This window comes from Musca vetustissima, unplaced genomic scaffold, assembly GCF_032173495.1.
Source record: "Musca vetustissima isolate MV318-11 ecotype Yass unplaced genomic scaffold, APGP_CSIRO_Mvet_v1 utg6013, whole genome shotgun sequence".
NCBI classification, from domain to species: Eukaryota; Metazoa; Arthropoda; class Insecta; order Diptera; family Muscidae; genus Musca; species Musca vetustissima.
In genome coordinates, this window is record NW_026889308.1 from 585,487 (window position 1) to 601,600 (window position 16,114).

The 16,114-nt window shown below is 32.8% G+C and overlaps 1 protein-coding gene across 1 annotated transcript; it reads right to left on the minus strand.

Annotated features, from left to right (window-relative positions):
- Positions 1–1,262: 1,262 nt before the first annotated feature.
- LOC133337051 (cAMP-dependent protein kinase type II regulatory subunit) lies at positions 1,263–13,823 on the minus strand. The gene is made up of 8 exons (XM_061545315.1): positions 13,583–13,823; positions 7,112–7,296; positions 6,942–7,042; positions 6,464–6,559; positions 6,253–6,400; positions 6,096–6,171; positions 5,810–5,995; positions 1,263–1,442 (listed from the first exon to the last, which is right to left on the minus strand). The coding sequence occupies exons 1-8, from the start codon at positions 13,803–13,805 to the stop codon at positions 1,312–1,314; spliced, it is 1,146 nt and encodes a 381-aa protein (XP_061401299.1). The 5' UTR covers positions 13,806–13,823; the 3' UTR covers positions 1,263–1,311.
- Between the last annotated feature and the right edge of the window lie 2,291 nt (positions 13,824–16,114).

A 16,114-nucleotide genomic window follows, 5' to 3' on the forward strand; every position in this document is an offset into this window, starting at 1 on the left:
TTTAGAAGATAATACCAATAATTATACATAACTAGAATGGCGTTACTCCTTTACTTTATTCTATTACAAATCATTTATTTTAAACGTGAACAAATATAAATGTTAAAATTTCAACGATTTCGAATGTCGCATCTCATTGTGTATCGAGTAATAAGTTTGTATCAGTATGTTTGTCCTCTGAATAATATTTTACTACAAATCTATCGCAGTTCCAATTTATGTCTTCGAAATAAAGTAAAGGACCAAAGCAAAAGTAAGATAATAATGTATCTGTTGAACACGGGAGGAGACCAGGTATTTGAAAATGTACCCACTGCTGGCGTGCAACGACTGCAACTCATCGCAGTAAATACAATAATAAATGTGGTCGTCTCTCAAAGCTTCGCTAATGGTTTGTGCTTATTATTACAAATAGATTTTTTTCGTTTCTTTGAGAACTTAAATGAATATTTAACTAGGTTCTACTTAATGGAAAGTATTTATAAAAACAATGTATATGCCGCTGTTGGCGACATATTTGCTATGGCAGCAAATAGAACAATAAATAGTTTCTTTTGACTTGTATAAGTTATACAGTAACAACGTGTTTTACCTAAATAACAGAATTCAATTAATTGTTGCTTAATTAACTAACAATAATAGCCTTACATATCCATGTAAATATGAAAATACAAAATTATTTGGAAACTGGTCGATCCAAAAGTCAAGGAACAACTCTCTGATATACCTTTCATTGAGCTTAGAATTGTTGTGATTTTTAGTTTTATGTGTGTAGAAAGTAGTCCTAGGCCTATGCTTACTTTTGTTTGTCTTCTTATGTGTTCATTTCACCAAAAAAGTAGTTCTTAAAATTACGTTTTGTAGCCTTTGAATTGTTATTATGCAGTATATTGCTAAAAAGGATTTTGTTTTGTTGTTAAATATGTGTTTTTCGCTTCTTGCTTCTTGGTGTATACGCCTGCCATGTACACGGCTCTCAATCGATTTCAACGTACGCTACTCCTTAAAGTATAATTATCATGATTTGTGCTTACAGTTGTTGTTCGTCAGTTTGTGTGTTGTCGTTTGAATGTTTTGTTTGTTTCGGGGATTTCATTGATTGTGTGTTTTAATATGGGTCAGCTGCATTGATGAGGAAAAAGTGTAAAGTTTCGGTCTGGGTTTGTCTCCTGGCGATTTGTTGTTGTGGTCTTGACACTGGACTTGAAAGAGTTTTTTCGGATATTTCCAGGACCATCCAATGTTTGTGCAGTGTGTTTGTGTAAGTGTATGTTCTTGGACTTGGATTAAATCTTTACAGCTTCAGACTTTTTATCGTGTGTCGGTGATATTATTTTTACTGCCAAAAATTTTAATCAACTGTGTCTCGTAATCGTCAATGTTGCGCTTCATCAATTCCATACAAGGTCCAAGCAAACGTTCGAATGCCTCAACTTCGAGGACTGTGGAGAGAAAGAAAATACAAAATGCATGTCATTAAGCATTATGTGTTCCGTTTGAGAGGATTCGCTATATACAACATGCACACATAACACATATGAGTATATACATGCTTATTAACTATATACATTTACGTATTTATGTAGAACTTAATCATGCAAACAAAAAAATTTAAATCAATGCTGTTACTTCGGATTTTTTACCAACATTGTGGTTTTATTTGTATTTAGAAACGACGTTGAAACCAGCTATATTTGTTTATTGAATTCACTAATGAGGATATTCTTTAAATCGCGTAAGCTTTAGATTTATTGCTAGCCTATGGATTAGTAAAAGTCAAGTTATTTTGTAGTATTCAAAATAAATAAAAAATAACGATTTTGGATATAACAAAGTGTCTTTCTTCGTATTTCATTGGGAAAAAATTTGACCATTCAATATTCCAAACTCATATCACAATGTGATTAGCAAAATCACTTCAGATTTGTTTTAAAGTCCTACCTCGTTCGACGTTATTTACCACAAAAGTAAAACACATGAAATTATATGACATAAGTTTTATTAATAAGGTTAATCGGCAGGCGAATTCAAAGCGTAACGTAATGATAACCTGGCCCAAGGTTGATTCATAAGGTTAACATTGACTGTCAAATGTATTGTTTGAAGAATAAATAGACAAAAATATTTTTATTTGAACCAAAATATATGTGCACATTACTATCATACGTTTTCCTGAAAGATATTTTGAGTTTTTATCCTGTTCTGGTTGGTATTTCGCGATTTAAATGTTGACAACAAGAGAAGACTAAGGCGTGAATTCGCATGTCTGTTAACCCTGGCTTTGTTTTTTTATATTTTAAGGCATGGTATAATAATAGAAGGTAACAGCAAGTGTTGTTGTACAAACAACGATACAACAACCACATGGAAATTTGTTGTTGTAAGTTCTACTAGTGTCAACTCATTTGACAGAAAAATGTAAACAAACAAACAAATTATCATCAAATTATTTTTATTTTGAAAATGAAATATTTTCGAATCCTCAAAATAAAATTTGAAAAACATGAATGAAAATCTATCAAATTTATATTTCTATCGCTTCCACATCTTTCCTATAATTGAGCCATTGTCATATATATATGTGTAACACATATGAAAATGCAGGGAATAGCGAGTTGTTCCTTGAAGAAAGATTTGCTTCCTCAAACTTTCCCAGCAGGCAGATTGCGTAAGTTGAATACGGGAGCACATTTAATAAAGAACAATTACAAATTGTATGCGTTCCCAATTTTCCTGTTGGGTGATTTTTAAAGACATAATTTGTCAAATTCATATTGACACTAGTATTACGTTGGAATCAAATCAGATGGGACTTGCTGTTACCTTTTATAATTGTAACATGATTTTAAGGTTTCAAAATATGATTTCACAGCAAACTTAATACTCAGCTGTCCTTACTGTCCGACCTTATATAGGCCTTGGAATAAACCTTGCTATAAATGTTACCGAAATACGTCGACGTAAAATGTTCCATGTACCGTGGAATTTTCAATGTTGGAAAAATTCAACTATGACAGAACGTAATATAAATTTGTCAATAAGAATGTGAAATATCTAAACACATTATATATATATATATATATATTAATTTTAGATCGCTAAAAGATATCAATTCAACGTACATGGGTAATACGGTCGTGAATTTAGGTAACGTTGTTATAATACCGATTATCGAAGGAATGTCCCTCGTGGTAAGAAACTTAAAATGTTTACAGTGCACTGTAGGTAATTTGCCCTGTTTTTGAGGCAACAATTAATACCAGCGGTGTTAAACGATTTTTTGACTTTTTAAATGATTTATATGTACAAGAAAGAGAAAACGCAGATTTCCACAGTAGAAACCGGATATAACGAACAACGGCTATAAGCAACTACACATATAACGAACAAAGCTAATTCTCTCTCAGATATTTTCATTAGTTTTCTTATACACAATAAACGATTGAAAACGATTAGGGTAGTAAGTTAAAAAAATTTCGACCCCGCGATTGGATTCTTAAAGGAATAATTATTACAATGTTGTATGTTTTTGCAGAATGTATTAATAATGATTAATTCAGTATATTTATACAACTTAAAGTTATTAATATGTAAAAGTGAGATAAAACCATGCTTATTACAGTCCAACACGATTATAGTAAACACTGGATATACTGAACAACATTTTTTCATATGTCATTTTTTGTTTTTAATCAATGCTGAAAAAAGTAAATTTTTGGTGGTTTATATTCTAAGGGGAACCCAAGCCCGCCATTTCCTCTTCTCCAGTTTATGAGTCACGTTATTTACTTTGTAATAAAAAATCGAGTGTGTTCGTTTTTTCGCTGAAAAGTTCTTTCTTCCTCTAACATTTGGTCCATCTTGACAAAAGCATGCAAAATAGCCTAATTTTCTCTTTTAATTTGAGGTATTTTTGGTCCATATTGCTTGTATTGCCAACATTACTTTCGGGGACGTTGTAAACAAAAATATGTTTCTTTGCTTTTATTTCTTTCATCAAATCAAATATCGAAAATTTTATTGTTTTTCATTCTAAAGTTCCCTACAAAAAACTTATCGTTTCCACGACAGAGGGGTCTACGATCCGAAACGACCCGAGTCTTACTCGGCCAACGTCTGTCACTTCAGCCCATTGTGTAAAAGCAATAGGGCTGCTACAACAACAACAACAACAAAACTTATATATCACGAAAAACGCAAAAAATTGCAATTTGAAACCTATTGGAATCAATTTGGAAAGCTTTCATTAATATATCTCAGCTGTCAAAAGATCAGACAAATTTAAACATTTTAGTAAAAGTCTATCTAAGTCTATGTTTAAAAAATAAACACATTTCTTTTATTATAGTCAACAATGTAAATTTTGAATCGCTACACAAACGTATTAACAAATATTATATATTAAATAAACAGCACACACCCCCGCCAATACTCTCCATGTTTAATTTTTATGTTTATGCATTTTATTAAGCGGTTTCAAACGTTTTAAAATACGCCTTAATTTCTTAATTTTTTTTTATTTCTTTAATTTTATTTTCAAAGTTTAGAGTTTGGCTACGATTATTACCGCTTTTAAGACACTTTTATGCAAAGAATCTTACAGAATCATAAATTTTGATGTTTTCTTTTTAATTTTTTTTTTAATGCCACCAAAAAACATATTATTTTCCAAAATTGAAAAATGACTTTTTGCCTAAAAAACTGTCCAAATTACCTATAGTGCAGTGTTACGAATAAAATCAAACGTACTTAATTATTGCATACCCAATTGCTATTATTTACAGGAATGGAAAATGGTTGTACATTTCTAAGATTAAACCTCCACCGCGATTGTGACTTGTTAAGATATATCTATTAGTTTTCCTGTTTCATGTTTTCCAATGTCTATCAATAAATGGCATACGACGCAGAGGAAGAGCATTGTTTTGCTGTAAAATATACAATACAATACATATATCCGATGTAGCGCATGCTCTAATTCCGGGTTAAAGCGTCGACATTTCTGTACAAGTTGGGAAAACGACATTGAATTATTCTTACCATAACTTTAATTTCAGAAGTTATCCTTGTAATACCAGATGTTGTTTTCAAACCTAGTGTCTGTATGTTGTTTTTTCTTTTCTTCCAAATTTATTGGACGATATAAAATCAATTTTTACAAATCATTATGGTCTTGAAATTTTGAAATTAATGTTAAGCAATGAATTCTATTTTCAGAGTATTTGTCTTGCCAGTTGCATTAAATTCTGCTCATATACTCCCACCCGGGTTTTTAGTACATCCTTTAAAAATCCTAAAATTCGTTCAAACGCCTCCGTTTCCAGAACTTTGATGATAAAAAATAACAATTGTCATATATCTATATTGCTTTAAATTTACTAATAACAACATAAAAAGACACTCCAAATACAAAACTTAAACATGTAATTCTTCTAGTTTATCTAGTTCGTCAAAATATGAACGCAAATCGTCATCTAAATAACGATATTCACTAATAGCGCGTTTAAGCAGTTTTGTGCATGGTCCCAAAAGGCGTTCAAAACATTCAGTGTCTAAAACTACAATGTGTAAGCAATGTATCGGTAATCAAATAAATCACGGGACGGGAAACAATGTGTGATTTAGTGGCAGTAATGTCGTTTCATGGAGAAAAGAAAAACGTTGTGTTAAGAATGGAGGAAACGAAAGAAAAAATACAAATTATTTCAACAAAAAATAATGAAAACAAGGAGGTATCAACAAATTCAATCTACTAAAAGAACAAGTTCTACGGTTATGTGAATATGGGAAACATTACAGATGTACTTACATGCAACCTTCACATCATCACTTGCGGCATACACGGATGCTGCACGTGGACGATGCGTTACCAATGCCAATTCACCAAAGTATGCACCCTTTCCCAGCTGGGAGATTTCAATCTCAGAGCCATCTTGATCCATTTTAATGACAACTGTGCCCTCTTCTATGAAATACATGCCGTCGGCAACATCTCCTACGAATTACAATGACAATTAACAAACAAATAATAAGTTAATGCGGCCTAGAATTAACTCAATACGTATCATTCAATGTATACCGCTTATCTTACATACCCTGCTTGATAATCCTGTCGTTTATATTGAAACGCTTGGTAACCAAAGCGTCAGCCAAATTCATGCGTTCATAATTCTGAAGGAAATAATAAAATCGTGTCAAATTACCACAAAATATGAAGCGCAATTAAAATTCTTAAATTATATATTAACACACCTGCAATGTCTTCAACATTGGCACGCTGTCCAGCAATGATTCGTACATTTTTCTTTTTTTAAAGGCAGATTTTAGTAATATGCGTCGGAAGGTCTGGCGATCCATTGCCCATAGCAACCCTTCAGTTTCAGCTTGTATGGTGGCAGCTCTACACAAATATGAAAATATTTCCCATATATAAACGCTATTTGTAATCTCAATAGAAACTCACCTGGGCATGTTGTACAATAAAGCCAGTTCTCCGAATATACCACTGTTGGTGTACGTGTGAACATGATTGTCATTTACGATTACTTTGTAAACACCCCTACAATTGAAAAAACAAAAATAGATAAAGAATAGTTTTCTATGACAATGTCTTAACCGATTCCCATCCAAAAAATTAAAAAAAAAAAAAACAAAGTTGTGTAGCAAAAAAAAAAAAAAAAACCGCCAGAGTACAGCCCAAAAAACATTTCCATTTCCAAAACATAATTAAACGACTTGGCGGCGTTTAATAGGTAGTAAATAGCAATATTTTCGGTATACTATTGTTTCTGAAGTCATTGTGGCGTATGATGGGCACTTAACATTGGAGAACAATCATACGCAAGCTCACAATAACATCACAGACCAGCTTCAAGTGTATAAGCAAATATATATGTTAAATGTCGCTGTTTCCTATTTTTGTTATTAAATTGTATACGTACGATTCGATGACGTAGAAGTTGTCGCCATCGTCTCCTTGACGAATAATGTTTTCACCAGGTGATACTCTTCTCTCAAACATTGCGTCTAAAACTTGGTTCATCTACAATTGCCAAAAAAAAAAAAATAATAATACTAATTAAAATTTGAATTATTTATTCGTTGCACATACCTGTTCCTTTTCAAGAGAACGGAATAGTAAAACATTTTTAACGGACTCTATTAATCGCGACCGTTGTTCATCTGATTTCGGGAAAACAGCAGTTGCGCCGTCATCATCATCTGCGTCATTTTCTGGGTCATAGGCCTCTGCAAAAACAGATTTGCGTCGGTTGGAGAATCGTGGAACAACTGGTTCTGAAAATATCGTAAAATATATATACTATTACTATAATATGTTTAAAATAAGAAGTTCATAAAATTCCTAACCGATGTATGATAAGACTGTTCTCTGATCTCTTTTAGTATTGCATTTAAAATTCTATGGATTTGGAAGTTAAGGTTTATGCTACGGATTTACAGCGGAATATGATCTTTGATTAATGAATTTCAATTTCTCCTAATTAAATCGAATTTGTCTTCTCATAGAACAATAGAATTTCGCTGAATGTTACCTGAAGTGTATATAGTCCCATATTTATATAATTATTAAGATCAGGCCAATATAATCTAATAGGGAAACCTTTTGTGTTCGCTTACCAGCTAGAAGAGATCCTGTAACTTGTGAAGCCATGTCCGTCACTTCGATTTCCCTTAAATGAAAATGATGTCTTCGGCCGACGAATTTGAAACGCAGTCACCACTTGAGAGTATTTCTTTTACAAAAACTCATATACATATATCTCATATATGACTATTGAAAATGATGCTCTATACGGCACTAATAAAGTTAACAGTTAATGGTTAGCTTTTAAATAAACTGTCAAATTTGAAACTTAAGGAATAGTAAATTGGAGCAATTTGGCATTTCAAGCACACTGACAACCAACATCAATGACATTGGCAATGCAATGACAACACAAAATCTTGTAAATTTTAAACACATCGTAGTAAGTTTCTGAATGCGTGTTTATGAATAGGTAATAAGCACCAATCGTGGAAATGTTTCAAGACGTATATTTTGTATTATTTTGGTCTTCCAAACAACTCAAATTTTCACGACTAAAACTTATTAAAATCTCACTGTCACTCCTCACAAGTTTCCTTTCAATTATAGTAATTAGTACTTTCTGGATTAAAGACGGCAGACAATAATAATTTTTGCGCTCATTGTGGCATTAGCGTGTTAGGGGCATATTTAGCATTCACACATCACTATAAAATATATTATTATCCGTCCCGCTGACTACTTATTTGTATAGAACGCCACACGCAATTATGTTGTCTTTGACCGCATTTTCGGGGATTCTGGTCGTTTTTAACAATAAAAGAGCGCACTATGTCGGATAAACGATCTTTCGCCTAGGAGTGACAAATGTTGACTAACGGAATTATTTCGGTGGTCTGTCATAGGCCAACCAAAAATTGAAGGGAAATAATGTTTGTGCTAAAAAGGCAACCCCGTTCTTCTTTGAGCCTTATACAGCCCGCACATCCATTCACATACATTCTCACATACATATTGCTCATGTTTATACGTGTAGATACAACAAGTCGCCTCTAACAATTTATTGCATACAAAAATCGACTCATATCATCTAAGCATTGACACACATAAAACGTTCTTTTGTATACACTCACACAGTGGCTGGCTGGCAACCTGTTACACAAAATAAAAACAAGAGCATCAAACATTGAGATATTCCCAACCCTTCTACCAACATATTGAACCTGCCAGCCAATTGCTGGTGTATGTTTGTATCCATATCGTACGGGGTTGGTCTGATAGCCAATTAACAAATATGTAATACAAAATGAACATTAAAGTCAATATTGTCTGAGAAGACCTATACGTATTAATATATATATATATATATATCTTCATTGATCATCTTCATTGATTTTATTTTGGTTAGTGATTTATGTATGGTTCAGCTATGTGATCAGGTGATTTGTCCATCCATATCTGATCATGCACTTATTTTTGCCTCGCTTAGCATTAGCGTTAATATAAGCTGTGATTTTGTTGAATACCATGATTATATAAATATGGACTGGGACAGATTTTTTTCTTATAGCTGAATTTGACTGTGGAATGCTTTATGTGGCTGATAGTGATGTTAAGTGTTCTTTGGTATCTTCAATTATTTCGGTTTTATTTAACTTAGTTCCTACTGTACGCAGAAAAATTAGATCTGATGACAATTGGATGGATGCAAATCGGATTACTTTAGCCCGATCGCTTCGTGATTTGGCATTCGCAGCATACCAACAAATAGGAATAGCGGCAATTGGAAAGTGTACTGTAAGTTTAGAAATGAAGCCAAATCAATCATTAGACGTGAGCGTAGAAGATATTTTTCGAAAAAATTTAATTACATGGATTCTACTGCTTTCTGGCGTTTTCTTAGGGGTACAGGATGTACGGGTTGTGATGACATAGTTTCCAATTTTGATGTCAATAGTTTAAACAGTTCATTTGTTTCAAATAATTTGGCTACTCGTGATTTAGATTTTCGTGATTTCGGTGAATCAGATAACGCAATTTCCTTCAGTTGTGTTGGTATTGATGATGTGGCTATTGCTCTAAATAATATTAAATCTAAATCCATTGGCATTGATGGAATACCTGTTGATTTCATAAAACTTATTTTCCCATATATTTCTAATATGATTCTTGATCTGATAAACACAATTTTAACATCGTCGCTGTATCCGACCCTTTGGAAGAAAGCTCGTGTTGTTTCAATTCCCAAAGGCCATATTGTTAATGGTCCTGAAGATCTCAGACCTATTTCTATTTTGCCGGTATTGTCGAAAGTTTGTGAGCAAATTATGAAGAGCCAAATTTTGGGACGTGTGAGCGTCCAAATTACTAAATACCTGTGTTTGCTTTTCGTAAAAATCGTAGTACTGCAAGTTTACTACTTTATTTGACAGATATGATTAGAAACAATGCCAATCAAAATAATAATACTATTGTCGTTTCCTTAGATTTAACTAAAGCGTTTAATACTATTGTACATCAACAATTAATATTAAAGCTTAAAAATGAGTTTAATTTTTCCTTAACTGCTTGTAAGCTTGTTGCATCTTACTTATTTGGTAGATCACAATTTGTATGTCTTAATGGTGAATCTTCTATGACTATTTCTGTTACATGTGGTGTACCACAGGGTTCCTTGTTAGGACCGTTGTTTTTTATTTTATATGTCAATAACTTAGGGGATTATTTTCGATACGATGACTGCGTCCCCCTTTTATTTGCAGATGACATTTACCTATCTTCAATGATAATCAGCTTTCTCCTTATGATTTTGAGCGTTTTGTAAATCTTTCTTTTTCTCGGTTCAAGCAACTCATTGATGATAAATTACTCTAAGACCAAAGCTATGCTATTTGGGAGTCAGTCATATGATTACAATTTATTTATTGACCAGAATAGGATCGGGTTTGTAAGCTGTCACAAAATTTTAGGAGTGTTTATAGATGATAAGTTATCATTTGACACTCACATAGTTTTTATACATCGGAAAGTGTGTGGAATAATTCGCAAGTTGTACTCTACGAATTTATTTCTTCCATGCTGGGTAAAAAAGAGGTTGGCATTTGCTCTTCTTATGCCCCATATTAATTACTGCTTGGAAGTAGTATCTGGAACCATAGATCGTACCCTTTTCAAATTAAAGCGCATTGTTAATTGTATTTCTCGTTTCGTGTATGGAGTAAAGAGATATGAGCATATTTCTGGCTATGTTGAGAGTTTTTTAGGAGTTGTTTTTGATAAGTATGTTACAATCAAATTGTTATGCTCATTTTATAAAGTCGTTAAATGTGGAGTACCTCATCTACTATCGAATATGTTTAGATTTAATATGTCTTCAAGAACTACTCAGTTATTTATACCAAGAATATATAATTCTGTTTTTGAGAAATCGTTTTTAATACGAGTTGCTCGAATATGGAACTACTTGCCAGTTGAACTGAGAGTATTTTCTCATTCAAACAATGCATTTCGTTTGAAACTTTTGGACTATATTTGAAGCGCTGATCCAAATATTATCTAATGTTTTTTGATTTGATATATTCTTGATGCCTTTAAATACATATTGACATTTACTTATGGTCTGATTTATGTTTTATTTTTAAAACTTCTTTTAATGATTTTATTTTTAAAACTTTGTTTATCTTGGTATTAATTTGCAACTTTTGAATTTTGTAGTATATATATATATATATATATATATATAATTATATAAGTTTTTTAGATGTAAGAGTCTGCTTAGACATGTTTTTATATTGTTAATACTATTTATTGGCCTTGAAGGCTTTGGTATTATTTAATGGAAATAAAAAATAAATAAATATATGGTCAGTTAAACAAATAAGGTAAGTTATCAAATAACTGGGGTGTTTGAGTGACCCAAACATTTTGCATTGTTCGAATTTTAATTTAATATATATCTCTATACTAGCATATGCCCGTTACTGGGTTATCGGATCTTTCGAAGCCTAGATTCAATTTTATAGTTAAAATAATTAAATATTTATTTAGCTACAGAATATAGTTTAATACCTAAGTATTTAGTATGAATTATCCATATCATACTTAAAAATTAAATTCGAATCTAGATTCGAATAATGATGGTCTGATTTTCTTAGTGCGAATTACTAGCGAACATCGGTTTAAGAAGCGTTGATACTCAAATCCTAATAAATCGAGTACAACTTACTAATTTTTATATGTTTTGAATCCTATGTTCTCGATCCTCCCCCCGATGGACCAATATAAATAGTACCATAATAGGTTTTTTGAAATGTTGTGTTCCTTGTTTAATATTAATACTAATGTTCGGTAGTTTAGTACTAATGGTAAAATATGTAGTACTCTTTAGTACTTGTGTATCCTTATAATACGAATTTGTAAAATAATAATTTTCAGAGTACATCATTTATTCAACCATATCACGATTGGCGTAGTCGTGTCGAAAATTGGGCACTGTCGAATTTATACGACAAATCGATAGAATTTTGTCGCCCAATACACTTTTGACGACAGCATACAAAAAACTACGAAAATAGTTTTAGAATTGCATTTAACAATATTTACTGAATAACTGCTTCATTAGAATCTGTGTTTTATTGCATTTCTCAATATGCATAAGAACTACACATGCCAGGAAACAAACAGAATGACATAGCTTTTCTAATATAATACAGACCACGGATATGAGAACATCTTATATAAAAAATGCGGACATAAGAAAATGTTTCACCCATAAAAAAACACGTTTATAAGAACAAATTTTTCGATTTTTTCAATGTTCTTATATCCGTGGTCTACTGTATAAAAAGCGTTATAAAAGTAACACTTTTACGTTGATTATAATTTCATCGACATATTGGCTTGAATAGAGTTCTGCATTTATAGGGAAGATTTCCATTAAAAATTGCAGAAAATTAGTGTTTGTGATGCGTTGCGTGTTAGAAAATCCTCATTAAAGAAAAATTAGCCGTATATTTCTACATTTTTGGTACATCCTCTACATCGGAAATTAAAACCACAATTCACAAAATCATTCGCTGCAATATAGGTCCTTGTGATGTTGGAAACTATATTTTATGTCATAGTTAAAGATAAATACATTTCGGATATATGTCTCTACCCTTTCCGCTGTATATTATAATTAGTACTTTTTAGTGCTAGTGTAATATTTATGAAGTCTACTTTAGGAATACTATTGACCATAGACCATCTCTAATCACCCTAATAATTGAGAAATTATTTTTATACAGAATCTTTAAAGTCCCATCAATATTTAACAAACTCTGTTGTCGAACCACATCACATGGTGCAGAGAACTGTAAGATGTGCTGTATCCGGGGTTCGTTTACTTGTTTGTCTTTCCACAGGTCAAGCTTGACACAGTTCGATGTTGTAGCCATTGATATTGTGCATTGTCCTAGTGATGTGTTTTTTTTTAATACTGAATTATGTTATATACAATTTATCTTTGTATGGATGTATGTATATTGGCGTGTATTCCAATGTATAAATAACTGTGCTATATAAAGCTGTTTATTAAGTGTGCAAGGGAGGCGCGTGCCAAACACCCATGTCCTTGTTCATTAAAATCGAACTCTAAACATGTGAAGGAAGGTGGAACGTGATTTCAGGTGAAATGAAAAGAAATTCACTTCCGACTCGAGGGTTGTGGTGGTGTCGAGTGTAACTTGTTTGTTACACACAAGCTAAATATTGAAATATTCCCGTTATAAATAGAAACAAACGAAAGCAGTATGAGAGTGCGAGGCTTTCCACTAGACTTTGTGTTACAGAGAAAATAAATCAACCCTCAAAGGCCTGAACAATAACCATTTTTTTCTCTCGCCGTTGCGTTGGGTTCATTAAAACTCTATGTCCTAATGTATCCAATGTACAGTTCGTCGCTCTGGCGTAGTAACGCCTGTTTCATATAATCTCCACATAGTTGTGCTAACTATAAAAATCATATGCATATATCAAAAGATTCATTGAACTTACCGTCATCATCTTCCTGAGACATGACACTATCATCGACTGAACCACGGTCATTATCTCGATTAAAGGCCGATTGTCGGCGTGATTCCTGCAGTTTGGTAAAGTATTCGACAGCAAAATCGACCACATCGCCTGGCTGTTCCAGCAGATAGGCTATGGAGAATTCTAGCAGAACTTCACGCAGTGCATCTGGAACTTGGATACGTTGCTTTTGTTCGTTTGACATTTTTATATTCTGTGTTCTGAAATTAGGAAGAAAATCCATTATTTTACTCTGTCTTAACAATTCTTGATTAATACACGTTTGCTACTGTTATTATTCGATTTTTATGTACATATACATAAATAAAATATTATTTTGGAATTCTATGCTTATTTTGTTTCTTTTTTGTTTCCATTAAGATAGACGAACATGACTAAATACAAAAATACTTGTTGTTGAACACTAGAATTGACTTTATAACCGAACAACTGATTATGCCGAGCTTCTGTAATTTCATTATGGTTGCAATCCGGGTAATTCTTAACACTGTTATATTGTGACATGCTGTTTGCGTTCATAAGGAATGCTTTCTTTTTGAAATTGAGTTCAAATGTTAGCAAGCAATGCAACTAAATTAATTCATTGAACCAATGGCACAATAACATGAGATAGAATAATGCTACAACCGAGCTGCGTACAAAAGTTTCATTTGTATACCCCGAGAAACAAAACAACCTGTTGCATATGTTTACAAGCAAAAAGGACATGACAAGAGATTACAACAGTTCCACTTTTCTTAATTTCGTAAACTTAATGTACTTTTATTATTGTGCCATGATACACCGTAAACCACTTTGATCCATGCAACGACTTCCACATGCAGTTGTGTTCCGTATTCAAGGTGTTAATGTTTTTTTTTTATTTCTGTTTCGAGGTGAGATACTTGATCGAAGTTGCAATGAAAAGGAAAGCCAGAGAAATACTATATTCCCACCATTATGCGACGCGTTTCGCAGTTGGATAAGCGACTCATCAGTCTTATTGGACAATGTGGCTGACAAATGTCATTACTTGATATGTTGTATTTATGTTGAATATTGTTGCGAAATTGCATCTACGAATCAAATTCAAACAAGATTCGGACATTTGGCATCACACCAGAACATCCCTTTTCAGAGCAGATTTTTCTTGTAGTGACGGACTTTTTTCCCATACAACCTAGAAGGTGCCGGACAACTATCTCGAGAGAGAGAGAGCAACCAGGGTTCAAATCCCCGATTGGTTTTTAGCAACGACAGTTCGTGCAGTTCAGTTTTTCAAAGTAGTTTAAATCAGCCACTTTTTTTAAATCAAGTATTTTATTGAAACACTTAACTGATTTGATTTGATTAATGGTAGTAGGTAGTATTTATAGTTTCAATATCCCTTTAGTAAAACGACGGTGGCGCCAAATTCGATAAAATATGAAACCTTGACACAAAGGGATCGTATTGCATTTCATAACAACGATCAGCAATGACATTGCAACAAAACCAATTCTCCAAACACTATACAAATACGAACGCATGGACATACGTACATTGACAAATGTTAACAGCAGCAGCTGTTGGTCATGAGAAGTGACCTTCGTTGTGTGGACGCAGTTGTTGTTGATGGCGGTGTTGTTATTTGAGAAGGTTTTTGCTGTATTGCTTTCCGACCATATACTTACATATGGTATGTATGTATGTCGAAGTTGCGTATACACAACCATACCTACACACACGTGTGTGTGCTCGAAACAGTCATTGGTGGCAAAACTTGGCAAATAAAGTGTGACACTAATAACGCCTGAAATACTGTGTTCGAACGTCACCAATTCAACACAAACTAAACAAAACAAAAAAAATGTATCGACGAATACAACTGCCTACCTCCGGAGATCCCCCTCTCTCTCCATTACTCCTGTCTAAGTGTGATGCAACTGTTTCAAGCACTATTTTCTAGCAAAACTGAAAATGCATTTATGTGAAAAATGCGACAAAAAAATATGTTTGAAAAAGGCGAATTATTATGTTAATTGGGGAAATTATGATAGATGAGTGTGTAGTTAAACTAAATTCAATTTCGAAGGAATAATTAACAATTTGTTCGAAATTTATTAGTGTTCGTAGATAAAAGGTTTTCTGAGCAAGGATCGGGTAGAATTGTAAAAGGACAATGGGCTAAAATTCCCTTTTAAATTGTTATGAGCGACATTTTTGTAGAATATTAAATTAGTTCACGGTTCGAGTAAATAAGGACGAAAAATGCGAACTAGACGAGATAGAAGGAGGATAGTATATACAAAAATATTCCTCATTCGATTTGACTGAATGAGGACATGTCACCTCAAACAAATATGTATATATATATTGTTTATTTTTCAGTTTATGAGATGCAGATATTGAATTTAATAATCGCTAAAAGAAGCTTTAAAATACACGTTTAGTTTTGTTTATACAACACTGTCGTATTCATTGTTGAATTTAGGATATTTGCACAAATGGTTGGAATTGTCTCTGTATTGATGC

What these genes read in the sequence shown, in the direction of transcription:
- LOC133337051 (XM_061545315.1), bottom strand. Translation starts at nt 13,805, where the DNA reads ATGTCAAACGAACAAAAGCAACGTATCCAAGTTCCAGATGCACTGCGT. An exon ending in GTTCTCTTGAAAAGGAACAG is followed by an intron (nt 7,043 to 7,111) that starts GTATGTGCAACG and finishes TGGCAATTGTAG; the next exon opens with ATGAACCAAGTTTTAGACGC. An exon ending in CAATGTTGAAGACATTGCAG is followed by an intron (nt 6,172 to 6,252) that starts GTGTGTTAATAT and finishes TATTTCCTTCAG; the next exon opens with AATTATGAACGCATGAATTT.